This window comes from Chenopodium album, chromosome 11, assembly GCF_948465745.1.
Source record: "Chenopodium album chromosome 11, dcCheAlbu1.1, whole genome shotgun sequence".
NCBI lineage: Eukaryota > Viridiplantae > Streptophyta > Magnoliopsida > Caryophyllales > Amaranthaceae > Chenopodium > Chenopodium album.
In genome coordinates this window covers 57,473,391-57,486,860 of record NC_137844.1, presented here as the reverse complement: position 1 = coordinate 57,486,860, position 13,470 = coordinate 57,473,391, and the positions used below count along the sequence as shown (strand labels likewise).

Sequence of the window (13,470 nt, the reverse complement as noted above, 5' to 3'; positions counted from 1 at the left end):
ATCAATTGCAATTAGCACAAAACAAAACCTATGACCCAAAGCTTCTAGAATATAGTATGAAAAATGAATAAAACATAAGGGTAACTTAATTCAAAACAATGAGTGTGCTTCCCCATGACACATTAGCTACGTAATTATGGTTTTATGTCAGCTAACCAAAGCTTAACTCAGCTTAACTCAAGGTGAGTTAAGTGATGTTAATCACCACCAGAAAGTAAATGTTAGGTCCTTAAAGGTGAAAAAAAAAATGGAAGGTCCTTAAAAGTGAAAAAATGAAAAAGTAAGGTCTTTATATTATACTTAACACGAATAAACGCCAAATTGTAACATGATTACTTAAAAGTACATTTGAAAGTGTGTAATCCATAAATTAAACTTTTAATAATCCCCAAACCCAAAGATTATAAAAAGCAACAAACTAAAGACAAATAACACACAAAACTCACAAAATCCCCTTTTTAAAGCATTCATTCAATCAAATAACCCCCATCCTTCAAAAAAAAAAAAAAAATAACCCCCAAATTCAATCATCTTCACTCTTTCTCTCTCCTCTCGATCCATTGAAATTCTACTAAATTCTCGTTACCCAGAAAAATTCCCTTTAATCTCTCGCCATTTTAGTCGTTGCCGGCACCTCGGCGACTTTCTCTCTCTCTTTTAAATGAGGTTCTTTAAGAGGATCGCCGGATTTCTAGGGTTTGCGAAGGATGAAGGGCATGAATCCATGGAAGAAGATGATGATGCTAATAATATTCCGAATAATTCTGACGATATTCGCCGCAATCGGATGAATGTTGACCCAGTTCATACTGGCCCTCGTAGAGGATTCAGTGTTCCAGTTCAAGTTCCTGTTGAACGTCCTGTTGTGGGTCCTATTTTGGTCCCTTGCAATGGCGATGGTGGGGTTCAGGTCATCAATTTCATCCCTTTTTTGCTAATCTATTTTGGGTTTTGTAATTCTATTGAGCAAATTTGTGATCAGTATAATATTATGTGTTATGTTTGCTTATTTGAATGCTGTGAAATTATTGGTGAATTTGTCAAAATGTATCTTTAGAGCAGCATGTTTATGACATTGTGTAAACAATGAATTAGAATTAGCTGGGAAGCTATAAAATTTGACAACTTTATTGCCTTTTCGATTAATATAGTGATTTAGAGTTGCTGCTGATAGTAGAGTGACTTGCGTATTCAGTAATAAAGAGTTAAAAAGTTAAATGCTTTGACTTGGGTTGGTCTTCTGTTCTCCTATATAAAATGATTCCGAGCTTTTCTTGCATCTTTTGAGTAATAGAGTACAGGAGATCTCTTTGATCATGAATTATTAGTAGTTTGTGGGGTTTGCAAGCAGTGTCCTTAGGGTGCTTTATTTGAACGATATTTAACCGAGTTTGGAAAGCTATTTTTTCCCCGCATGGAATGGTTGAAGGATGTGGGTGTGATGGATTTTGGGCAGAGCAGTTGTTGAAGGCATTTGGTATAATACATAGTTTCTATTAAGCTTCTTTCTTTCCTTTTTGTTGGCTATATTGTTTTGAAAGAAAATTTATTCTATCAGTGTGATTACCCTGGTTGAACTTGAACAGTTGAACTTTTTCTTGGAAATTAACTTTGGTGAAGAAGTATTGGCCAATCACCTCGGTTTTTTGTCAATGGGTGTTGTGAAGCATAAGTTTAGTTTTGGTTAGAAGTATCTGGGTTCACCTTTATAAAGTGAATATGTTATGGTTATTGATGGGGACTGGCTTTTTTTTTTTTTTAAGGATTGCTTCTAACCCCCTTTTACTCTCTCTCGAGGGTGTGAGCACATGAACCTAGAGTTTGTTTCTGCTTTATATTGTTCTATCTTTGGTTATGGACCTTGTCATGCACTCATTCTAAGCATACAACTTATTCATTGAAAATTTTGTGTTGTTAGATTTGAGCACTTTGGTATGATATGGAGTTTTTTCATTACCACTTTATAGGTAAGATCGTGCATGATTTCATATGTTGAGGACTATAGTTTTTAGATTTTTGTTGCCTTGGGATTTAGGATACTTGTAATTGTTTATATCCCTTGAAGCCTTGTCAACCTACTTTAGACTTAGAATAGTGCTTGTATATCTATTTTTTTTTTTTTTTTTTTGGAATTGGGAATTATATATATGCTTAATTTTTGACATAAATCATGAGTCATGATTTTGTCCTTTTGCAGGCCATTACTAGATATTGGGATATGTTTGAGGAACTGCTCATCATCCGATGATTGCCATTCTCTATTTTGAAATATCTCATATTTGCAGTTTTAATAATTTTTATTGGTAGATAATTGCCTTAGCTTTGTGAACCTATCCTGAGAATTCAGAGTTCAAACTCTTTATCTCATTTGCTGCACCTCTTTTTTTTCTAAGATCTTCTCAAGATATATTGGTACATATGTGGGGAACTGTCCATCATCAAATGCCTGTTATATTCTGTTTTGGGACTTCTCATGGAGTCATAGTTGTTGGCTTTTCTTTCTTGAGCTGTGTAATCACTTAGAAAGCTGTGAAGATTTGAGTACAATTTATACTTCTTTCCCTTAATTGCTTTGTTTACTGATATTTTAACTTGTACTATATATATATATATATATATATATATATATATATATATATATATATATATATATATATATATATATATATATATATATATGTATGTATATATTTATATATATATATATATATATATATATATATATATATATTTTAAAAGCGTAACTTCCCCCCTATACTTATCTTTATTCTGAAAGTATTCAATAATTGTAGCTATATACTTGGTAATTGGTTAATTTTCTGATAAATGACTGCATTAAAATCTAGGGTGTAGTTAGTGCGATACATGGCAGAATGGTCAGTTGTAACAAATTTTGTTTGTGGGAAACAGCTCAATTGATGAAAGGATGTCGTGTATATCTGAATTGGCTTTACTTTTTATTCTTATCGTATCTGCCTTCTTCAGTAAATATCCTAAGGGGTTTTTTCCTTCCTAGGTAGTAGTTAGTTGCCCTCCTTTTTTGTATGAAAAGTGTTTCAGCATTGTTTGTTGAATCTAATACATAATTTTTTTTTTTTTGAAAAATTAGTTTAGATGAGTATTGGTTGGGCCCAATAAGCTTGACTCAATACGTATAAAGGTTACCAATATCATTTTAGAATTAAAAGTGAGTTCAGTTCAGATAGTTAGATTTTAGGAGTGAATAACAAAGCCATGTATTTTTTATTTTATGTTTTCATGCAACTCTATCAGATCAATGTTTTGCCTTGCTTGACGGGTGGCTTTTTCATTTTTTTTTCTGGCTCTGCTTTTTGCACCCTTGCCGAAACTGTTGCATGATTGAGATCAACTTATAGTTCATTATGAGAAGTGTATATCATCTCAGGATCTTTCCCATTCTTTTGTGTGTGAGATGTAGCAGGCATTTAGACACCATAAACTTGAGGGAGTGTATTGGAAATGGCAGGAGTGCAGAACCATCATGTCTTGAGAGAGAGGGTCATTTGCTGAGTAGTGTAATATGCCTGCAAATTTGTTAAGTGTCTTCCATAGATGGAACTTAAATTTGTCTAGCTAAGTATAATTTGCTGTATATACGTGACAGCAAGTTGTCGGTTATCTTATATCTCCCTTACTTTCTTGGGTTATCAGGGCAGAAGATGCAGGAAGAGCTTTCTGTGCCTTTTGGAGAATGAAATATTGAGTTGGCAGTTCTTATTGTAGACCTCACGTAGATGTGTTATTTTACATATCATTGAGCTGCTTGTCTGAGTTCTTCCAAATCATTGGCATAGAATCCTGCATTAATATAGCTTAGGAATTACTTCAACACTTTAGAGGCTTTCAACTTGTGCCCCTGGTGATGGCTGATGAGGTCTTCACCCAGGATGGATGCCCGATAGGGTAGGCAATCATTTTATGTAGTCCATTTTAAACTATTGTGTGTTTCTTGGTAGTTGTTTAGCTGTAGAGCAATATTTAATAAGAGCATACTACTTCGCTTGTACTTTGCCCTTGGTAGGTGCTGTTATCACATAGTATGACTTTCATATATTTCTAAGTTGTACTTGAGCCTAATAGGTTTAATAAATCTTTACATAACTACACTCTGTACTCCAATGCTTAAGAGATTTGACCAACAATATAGTAGCATTTATTAAATAATTAAAGCATAAACAAATTATGTAGATGACAGAACTTGCATCAATGACTTGTTTTATTGCTTGTACAATATATAGATTTATTGAAAGATGTTCTCAGTTGTTTGGATTTTGGTTTATTATACTATATATAGACGGATATAACTATGCTATTATATCAAAGTGTGTGCATTTCTAGCTCCTTCAAGTTCTTATACTAACAGGTTTAACTGTAATCACAGGGTCTTAAATGGTATGCACAACGTCTGAGAATAGATGAAGATGGGGATGTAGCAGATGAATTTTTCAATGAAGTTTCACGAGAAACATCACACGCCATGCAAGATCAGCCGAAATCATTCCCAAGGTATCAAGTGAAGGCCAATGTAAGACATGCAAGAGTTAAAAATCAGCAAATGACTCCTGATGGTAAGTTTCAACAATTGGTGGACTTTCAAGGTCAGTTGCAGTGGGTATAGAGTTAAACAGGGTACTTGATCTCACTTGATGCGGAGAAGATAGATGGAGGTAAAAATAGAGCTTATAACTTGACTGAAGAAACTGCTTTCTGCTGATAAAGGAGCCGAAATGTTGCCTCATACTCAACAGATGTTTCCCTGCTATTTAGCTGTATGTTTCCTTTTTTTTTTCAGGGAGTTTGTGATTATATCTATATATAACTGGCGTTAGCGTGTGCCTTATCGTGTAGAATTGTAGAGGCTGGCTGGGCTGGTTAGCGAGATTGATCTGCTTAAACTGTGTGCCTTATCGTGTAGAATTGTAGAGGCTGGCTGGGCTGGTTAGCGAGATTGATCTGCTTAAACTTATTACGCGTATACATTATGTTTTCGCCAAATCTTGTAAGATCATTGGTCTTTAAAACGTAGATTAGTGTAAGAAACCAGAAGTCTATCCTTTCACTGCATAGAAAAGCTCAGCAATTACACACATTTTGTGATACTCCTTAGTTAACTAGTGCTTGCTTTTTCTTTTTGGGCGAATAAATGTAAGCATTTGATTTAGGAATTGTCTTCATCAAAAATTTATTCTTTCAGCTGCAACTTTGCAGTTTCCTATTTTCATTCTATGCTTGCCTATTATTCTTCACTTTTCAGATAATTGAATGCGTAGATCCATCATCGCGAGCTGTTGGGTTTGTGCACGAACGTACTCTTCTTAATTGTAATTTGCATTTTGTTTGTTGGAGGCGGTATCATGTAATCTAAACATCTATGCGATGACTGAATTCTAACAAGATGCAAAAGAACTTCTAATAACCCTTGAATTAAACAAAGGCATAAAACCTGCGTATTATATATGAACATTCTCCAAACATTCTTACAACACACTACTACTGTAATAGAAGATTAAACCATCCTACAAACGTCAAAGAAAGAACGCGAAATTGGGGTTTGAAACAAGCCATCCAGCTTAGAGATGCTTATTGTAGTGTGGAGGTTGAACTTGGTTATGAGTAGTAGTAGTTGTGGTTCTGGTTCCGGTCCCGGGTATATTGCCAGCTGCTCCATAAGCCTGCTGATTGCCAATTTTAACAGGTACATGGTCAGCACCAGTAACTATGCCAGTTCCAGGCATATGGTAATGATGTCCTAGTTGTTTTGCATCTAGTTTCTCTGCTGTGTGCTTCGCTTTCGAGTTGTGCAGATCCGCCTTTGCTTCTGCCTCCTTCACTTTCCTCAACTCCGTTGCTATCTCTTTCTCCTCCTTCGTCCTCGCTGTTGCTTGCTGTGCCTGCCAACTCAATATCCATTTCAAATCTTCAGTTTGATTAATACATACGGGTGCACGTTTGTTTTTTTTTTTTTTTTTTTTTTTTTTTTTTTTTTTTTTTTGTGGTTTAGAAAGCCACAAAAAGACGGGCGAAAATCGATCCCAAGATCTCCTTGAACCGGAAGGAAAACTCTAACCATTTGATCTATCCGTCACTCTTGGTGAAAGTTAAAACTACTTGGGATCATGTCAGAAACCAAAAATTGGAAACAAATTTAACACGATGTCACGTAAGTATATTTTGATTTGTTAATTAGTTAGATTTCATTTGGCATTTGCCATGAATTTTACAAGATTTCAAATGGGACAAACAAAAGGAAACTTTCGTTTATTGGTAATCGTAAAACTCAAATGGTGCAATTAAAAAACAACGGATACCTCTTCTTCAACTTTGGCCTTGGCAACCTGTATCTTCTCTTTGGCAGCGCTGGCCATGTTGCTAACCTTATGCTTTGCTGATTGCATCTTCACAGATTTCTTGCTTTTCAAATCAAATAAAAATAACTGCGATTTCGAGGTTTATAATGTTTGTCTTAAAACCTCAATCAAAAACTTTGATATATATAAACGAGATAACTACCAACTGAAGACAATATAAGGGACACTAATATACTTTTTATACAAGAAGAAATTGTGCGGTTCATGCCACGTGTTGGACATGCAGGCTATATAGGTGGTGTTTAACATGCTGAATGAATGAAAGATAAATCAATCTGTCATCGATCCTTTGATATCACGTGGCTATTTAGATGGAAGTTTAAGTACATATTTTTGAAAGGCAGTTTAATAGGGTGGTCTAAATCTTAACAAGTTTTAATAAGTTCAGATAAGTGAAAATGAAGCGACTTGAACACACCTTAGTGTCAATAGTTTTTTCCACCTTTGTATATATGCACAAAAAGCTCTCAATATCAATTTCAGTACAAGCAATTTAAAAGGTCTGGAATCAACTGATGAAAATCCATGATTATATGCACTGTAACCATCAATGGCATGAAAATGTTTGATTTTGATACATGATGCAACACGCCCAAAGTACAGCTCCTACAAGGCAAAAATGCAGTGCTGCTTGGAGTGAATCGCAGTGCATATAATTTGCACACCAAAGTAATTAATCATTCAACAAGTCACCCACCCTCCCCGATCTGAAATATACATTCCAGAGCTAAGCTACAGAAATCTAATGGCTTCAAATGCATCATGAAATATATCTGTCCTGTTGCTCCTGCAGAAGCTTTGCTGAAGACTTGGCATCCAGATACAATGAATCACCTTCCTCAATATCCGCCTAAAAGTTGCACAAATAGAAGTGTAACTATGTGTAACCAGGAAATTTTTAAAAGTAACTTGAAATATAAAGTTATTGGAAAGCTGTTTTACCTTGCATATATTTTCTCGGCCATTCATCCGGGCAATTACACTTGCTGGTGATAACAGCTGAACTGCATGTCTGTTGAACCACAGGGCAGAGTTGGTCACACTTGGGACTCGAGAGTGGAAATAAAAGTATACATAAAAGAAGGGAGTAGAAAGGCAAACCTCAAAGATGCTCGCTGCCCTATCTCACCCAAGTAAGCTAGACCTTCTTCTTCTACAACCAGTTCCTCCACTTGAGCGCGGATTGCTAAAATCTGGTAAATGGAAACACCAGGAACAGAACACAAAATCAGAGAATGCAAAATTTGATTGGATGATAAAAATTAGTGATTTGTGCAAAGAGTATTTAAGTACTGATGAAGATTACAGGACCTGGATCATCTCAGCAGGACCATAAGTTTCTGTTCGTATAATCAATAGCCGGTCTAACAAGTCTACAGGTATTCCATGAGGACTCTTCATTGTTGTTCCTCTGTTAGAAAAGAAAAAAAAAAAAAAAAAAAAAAAAAAACCCAAAGTCAAATCCAAAACAACACAATCCAATTGCTTAAACTTTGTTACAGATCTCTTCACTAAATTTCTTGAAGACAGTATGAAGCAGCACAAGGAGTAAAACAAGGCATGACAACCTTATGATAAAACAAAAACTAATGTTTCCAAAATATCTCTAGGCAGTGCACAAGCTTGTCAAGGTTAACAACTTCCGACACCAAAACCAAAAAAATAAAATAAAAATGAAGAAGTTTCCCAAAAGATAGTATCAAGTGGTCAACATAGTACTAAACTAGTACTAATGATAACTAAATTATTAACTCCCCTAACTTTTGGGGACAAAATAGGTAATCAGGTATATGTATATCCCATGCTTTCTTGCAAGATTAGGCAAATACAGTAAGTTTCAACATTTATATTCTCTTTTACCAACAAGATGTTACCAACAAGATGAGCAATTCACTCAATTGGATACATGCCTGAATTTCTCTCATAAGGGCAGCATGTGTGTATCTCATTGAAGGCAAAAGCAAATCAAAGATTTGTCTTCAGAGCATTAGGACGAGCAAATCAAAGAAACAAGTGAAATTGTTGCTCACTATGGACTCACTTGGGGAACCCCGGAAAATTGACAGCCTATGTTCTTATACAATGTGATAGCATAACACAGTAGATTACAAATCCTCAATCTTCACAAATTATGCAAAATATTCTTCACAGATTTCTAGATTTTCCCAGGCATTTGTACTTTAAGATGCATACCTCACGTCACATACTCCTCTATTTGTTGCAAAGATCACTATTGGGGATAACGAGCTTTCCAATGCTCGATTCAAATATGAAAAGCACTCGATATCCAGCATGTGTACCTGTCAAGATATCTGTCAAAATCATGGGATACAATTGAATTCTTCACAAATCAAGCTATAAGAAAATTTCAAAATAAGCACCTCATCAATAAATAACACTCCAGGTACAAGCTCCGCAATACCTTCATCAATATATCGATTAACAACCTGACAAGGAAGAACTAAGAAATTAAGTCTTCAGTGGAAAAATTTAGATTTAAAAATTCAGCTATACATTTAAATTTATAGGGATGCCGTAGAATCTAGAAGCACCAACAAAAATATAAAAATTAAAATAACATTATTATTGCGCAGAATTACAAGTATATGAATACAAGACTACAATATAATCATACATAAGCTAGTACCTTATTAATTTCTTGACGTAGCTTATCTGTGATTTCTGTTTTCCTAGGCTTCATCATGTGGCCCATCAGAGATAATATGTCTTGTCCACCTTGCGGCCTAGCATTTGCTGCATCAAGATCATGCAGGGTAACATCCTGGCAAGGAAACAAAATTAAGCAAAATGTCACCAAGAACATCCAGCCCTGAGGCCAAAAGAGTTTTCCCGTTACTTTGACTGAATTTTACAGTATGCAAACCAAAAGAATCTTTGGAAAAGTCTATTAGGATTTTGCAGGCATCATTCTCTTTATGAAGTAAAATACCCTAAAATTTATTGTATAGAAATGAAATTTGAACAACAATTTTGGAACAGTTCATCATTGAAAGTTTGGTAATTTATACAGCACAGAAGAGTTCACTAATATTACTATCGTAGCATGGTAACAGTTCATCATTCACTTTTTTTTTTTTTTTTTTCACAGCAATTCATTATTTTTACCGCAATAATAACAACAAACAGCCCAGTCAAATGAATAAACAATAGCTGGACGATTAAACATTAATCTATTGGGGATTTCCAACAGGGGCTGATTTGTAATTAGTTTCTTCATGCTTCTATACGAGAATACCTTGTCCTCTTGCAGCACTTCTCTCTTTATTTTAGTAATATATAAGTAAATAAACAATATAATTCCTTTTCATTCTCATATATTCTTCCCTCTAGTTAACGGGAGAGAAGTCCCCCTTTACCAACGTTTCATTTTGTTCTTATTTGCATTTTTCCTTGTCTCCTTCACCTACCCTCTCCTGTGCCCTATTATTCTATCTGATCACCATCTCTCACTTCATGTCTCACTCTCAAAAGGGCTAGGGGCAATTATCACCTTTTGGTCTTTTCTATCACTTAGGGTTTCCCATTTGTTGTGACACCCAGAATTTTATACTACTTCTGTTTCATATTTTTTTGCAACTTTGGAATATTTTATATCTCACAAATAATACCCCAAAGTTGCAAAAAATATGAAACGGAGGTAGTACATATATCACTTGGGGGTGATGGTGTACACAGTGGTGCTTAGAGCAGTGATTCAAATTCATTTAATGATCCTCATATAAGACTTGCTTCCTTGATGAAATTGAGATATTCCTTTTTTTTTTTTTTTTTTTTTTTTTGTTGTTGTTATTTGGTGGGGGGGGGGGGGGGTTGTTTGGGGGCAGCGAAAACATTTCTCAAAAATTGTCTCAACTCTCAATGAAGACATCTCCTATTTTAAAATCAATCCTAGGAAGTAACCATTCTTAGAGGAGAAGCCTTGAAACACTGTAAACACAGAAACAGAACCTAGGCTATACAACAGGTTTTCACAAAGATCCAAAATGAAAAAACCTTTTAAAGGCTCAAGACCATGATACATTTTAATCTACTCAAATACCGCATTACAGAAATGCATAATGTGTTAATTATGTTGTTATGTATGTGTATGGACCAGGAAAGTTAAACATGTCCCAATTTCACAACTACAGTAAGGACACATTTCACTTCGGTTCTTATAGATCCATTTTGCATAGCCATCGAATCATGTAGCTTACAGGTTATGACTTATGACACAGGAATACAAGGAATAAACAGCGGAATCAGAAGCAACCATCACATCACAAACCTGCACAATCTCCTTTTTTTTGTGAACTTCTCCTTTAGGAAGTGGGACATACTCCTCTGCCTCAAGGTCAAATTCTGTGGCAAAAGCATCACTTCTCCCCACTCTCTTAACCGCCCCACTGTTCGCTTCAATATAAATAACATCTCCGACAGCCACCTGCATCCACAAACAGATATGAGAGATCCTAGTGAGTATTAATCAAAGACAACAAGCAGTATAGTTTTGCTTAAACCAGTACTGCAATACTCTGCATCTTCTCAACCTCCTCCTTTGTGATTGAGCTTATGGAAGAAAGGGACTATACAAAAGAACACGCAATATGTCCACATAGACAAGATATGGCAGAATATCCATGAACAAGAGTATGGATATACCTTTTCCTTTATCAAAGCATCGTAGATAGTTGGATCCAGCTTCAATTGCTTGGTTCCTTTTACAGTTTTCAGCCCAATGATTACATGACTGATGCTCTTACCATAGCCACCAGTCACACTTTCAGTTTCTTCCGGGGAGAGCTCAGTCACCTAAAATGTAAGTAGGTGATGTGTAAGAATCTCAAACAAATGATATATCTCAACAAATTGAGCATTCATGTCTGAAATATGATAAATATTTATGAACGAATGTGAACACAGCAGATACAACCACAAGATCAACACAACAGAAGCTAAAAGTTGAACCAAAATACAGTTACACTACAAATAAAGACTCACTTCTCCTTCATAAACTTCCTTGTTTTCCTTGATACGTAAACCAATGGCTCTCCTAAAGTTCTCCATTAGAACCTCAGTCTTCTTCACTTCTGATGAGTAAACTTCTGACCCAACCATAGGGCAGAATGGAACCTGCAAGTCAGATATAAACCAATCGATAAATAAAATTTAATGTTTAGCTAGGCAATTATTTAGAAATTACACATCTATGTCCACGTCAAAAGTGAATCAAAATCAAAACACCCATTAGACTGAACTCAGCAATATATGATATTACCTTGCTCCCAAGTTCCTGAGATATACCAAGTGCCAACGCAGTTTTCCCAGTACCCGGAGGACCAGCAAAAAGCAAAGCTCGACCAGCCATTTTCTTTTGTCGTATCATATCAACTACGAGCCCTCCTGCTTCTCTTGCCTGTGCCTGACCTACAAAGCCAGCAGCCAGCGGAACTGCATTCCCATTGGCCTGTACACAAAATGTTAAACATCCCATTACTCAACTAACATATTATTACAGAATTCCAACACTAAAAGCACAACACTCATGATCGAAAGCATACTCATATAAGCTCGTAAAGGAAGCGCAATCGATAATGAACTAACAGATGCTCAAACAAACTTTGCAATAAGCAATTAAGCTCGAATTTCTTAAATTACACATTATCCCCCCTTCCCTGTTTTCAAAGACAGCAAATTTGTAAACTTTTCCCTTATTTTGCTTAAATTAAAATGTTTCTTGGTGTAACTAAAGCTTGGTTAGACAATCAGACCATCTGATACAAGAATTTGAGAATACCAAAAACAATAAACCCTGAAAGCAAAAATTGAAGAGCTAAAACCCTAAACCCTAAAAACCCCGCCCTAATTCGAAAATTGGAAGAGCAATGAAGAAAGAAAAGGAAAACCATTACAAGTATTGAATTTACAGATACAGTAAAAGGTTAGGGAAGAGAGAGAATACATACATCGAGGCCAAGGCCTTTAATGTGGGTGTGAGTGGCAATCCTCTGCTTCTTAGTAGTTGACTGTACCTCTTCTATCTTCATTTTCGGCTGCAGCGGAGGCGGATGTGGCAGCGGTCACGGCGGTTTGGAAGGTTAACCTCGCCGGAAAAGATACAGAAATGGGAGATGGTCTGAGTATGTGAGAAGCGTGAGAGGAAATGGGAGAGGAGGGAATTACTCTATTTTAGAGTACTTTTTTCTTTTTTTTTTCTCTCTCTCTCTCTCTTGGTTATGGGCAAATGGGCAACAAAACATCCACATTTTTGGGCCTTTGTTTTTTTTCCGACAAATACAAGTTTATCTTCTAGATAAACGAATTTTTGTTATTAGAGTGATATTTCCGTAAGTATATTGAAAAAGCGTGGTAATTTATTCACTACTTTGAGTGAGCCGTTCAATTATTGTTTACAACTCGCATTTAGAAAATTACACATGTACCCCTCAAGTAGTACATGAAAAGCCGCATGTGCCCCTCCACTAATACTTGAAAGAACGATTATACCCTATTTTTCTGGAGAATTAATTGGGCACAACTCGTTTTTTTTTTGGACTCTCACTCCTTCCATTTTTATCTATTTGTCCCGTATGTTGTGTGAGTTAACTTTTTAAACATCTTAGATCTGTTCTGATTTATTGAATTCAGCTGAAGTGCACTGAATTGATTGGAGCTGAACTGAACTAAACTTAACTGAACTTAAATTGAAGAGAACAGGCCCTTAGTCACAAATTACTTCCTCTATTTTTCTAGTTGCATTATTTTTGTGAAAACACGAATTCGTAAACAACTTATGGAGATGAGAAAGAAAAGGATGATTCATGTGATATGAGAGGGATATAGATAATTTATTAACTAAAAAGGATAAAAATGCATCTAATTTGAAACTTCCTTATTTTCAAAGTGATGTGTCTAAAAAGAAACAGAAGAAGTATCATTAATGTATACTCGCCTACTCAGTAAGAAATACTCATATTATCTTCATTTTATAATGACAAACATAGTTAATTTTGACACACATGTCCATGTACAAGTTTAAAAAAGATTATTAATAAGTTTAAATTATTCTTTATTAAACATC

At 35.4% G+C, this 13,470-nt stretch overlaps 3 protein-coding genes across 3 annotated transcripts; 1 reads left to right on the top strand and 2 right to left on the bottom strand.

The window, feature by feature from the left end:
- The first annotated feature begins 466 nt into the window (after positions 1-466).
- Positions 467-5,242, top strand: LOC145567904 (uncharacterized). The gene is made up of 2 exons (XM_081627325.1): positions 467-910; positions 4,403-5,242. Exons 1-2 carry the CDS (start codon positions 662-664, stop codon positions 4,637-4,639), a joined length of 486 nt encoding a protein of 161 aa, XP_081483451.1. The 5' UTR covers positions 467-661; the 3' UTR covers positions 4,640-5,242.
- Positions 5,243-5,426: 184 nt separating this feature from the next.
- LOC145569385 (uncharacterized) lies at positions 5,427-6,478 on the bottom strand. The gene is made up of 2 exons (XM_081628732.1): positions 6,330-6,478; positions 5,427-5,912 (listed from the first exon to the last, which is right to left on the bottom strand). Exons 1-2 carry the CDS (start codon positions 6,414-6,416, stop codon positions 5,592-5,594), a joined length of 408 nt encoding a protein of 135 aa, XP_081484858.1. The 5' UTR covers positions 6,417-6,478; the 3' UTR covers positions 5,427-5,591.
- Positions 6,479-6,881: 403 nt separating this feature from the next.
- Positions 6,882-12,603, bottom strand: LOC145569384 (ruvB-like protein 1). The gene is made up of 12 exons (XM_081628731.1): positions 12,356-12,603; positions 11,668-11,856; positions 11,391-11,522; positions 11,052-11,201; positions 10,678-10,833; positions 9,037-9,171; positions 8,771-8,836; positions 8,583-8,689; positions 7,701-7,800; positions 7,491-7,582; positions 7,332-7,401; positions 6,882-7,239 (listed from the first exon to the last, which is right to left on the bottom strand). Exons 1-12 carry the CDS (start codon positions 12,434-12,436, stop codon positions 7,150-7,152), a joined length of 1,368 nt encoding a protein of 455 aa, XP_081484857.1. The 5' UTR covers positions 12,437-12,603; the 3' UTR covers positions 6,882-7,149.
- Positions 12,604-13,470: the final 867 nt, after the last annotated feature.

Bases quoted from the DNA above. Each gene is read 5' to 3' on its own strand.
- LOC145567904 (XM_081627325.1), top strand. From the start codon at position 662: ATGAGGTTCTTTAAGAGGATCGCCGGATTTCTAGGGTTTGCGAAGGAT. The intron at 911-4,402 runs GTCATCAATTTC...CTGTAATCACAG, and splicing joins ATGGCGATGGTGGGGTTCAG to GGTCTTAAATGGTATGCACA.
- LOC145569385 (XM_081628732.1), bottom strand. From the start codon at position 6,416: ATGCAATCAGCAAAGCATAAGGTTAGCAACATGGCCAGCGCTGCCAAA. The intron at 5,913-6,329 runs GTATCCGTTGTT...TTGAGTTGGCAG, and splicing joins AGGCCAAAGTTGAAGAAGAG to GCACAGCAAGCAACAGCGAG.
- LOC145569384 (XM_081628731.1), bottom strand. From the start codon at position 12,436: ATGAAGATAGAAGAGGTACAGTCAACTACTAAGAAGCAGAGGATTGCC. The intron at 11,202-11,390 runs GTGAGTCTTTAT...CTTACATTTTAG, and splicing joins AGGAAGTTTATGAAGGAGAA to GTGACTGAGCTCTCCCCGGA. The intron at 7,801-8,582 runs GTATGCATCTTA...CTTTTCTAACAG, and splicing joins AGAGGAGTATGTGACGTGAG to AGGAACAACAATGAAGAGTC.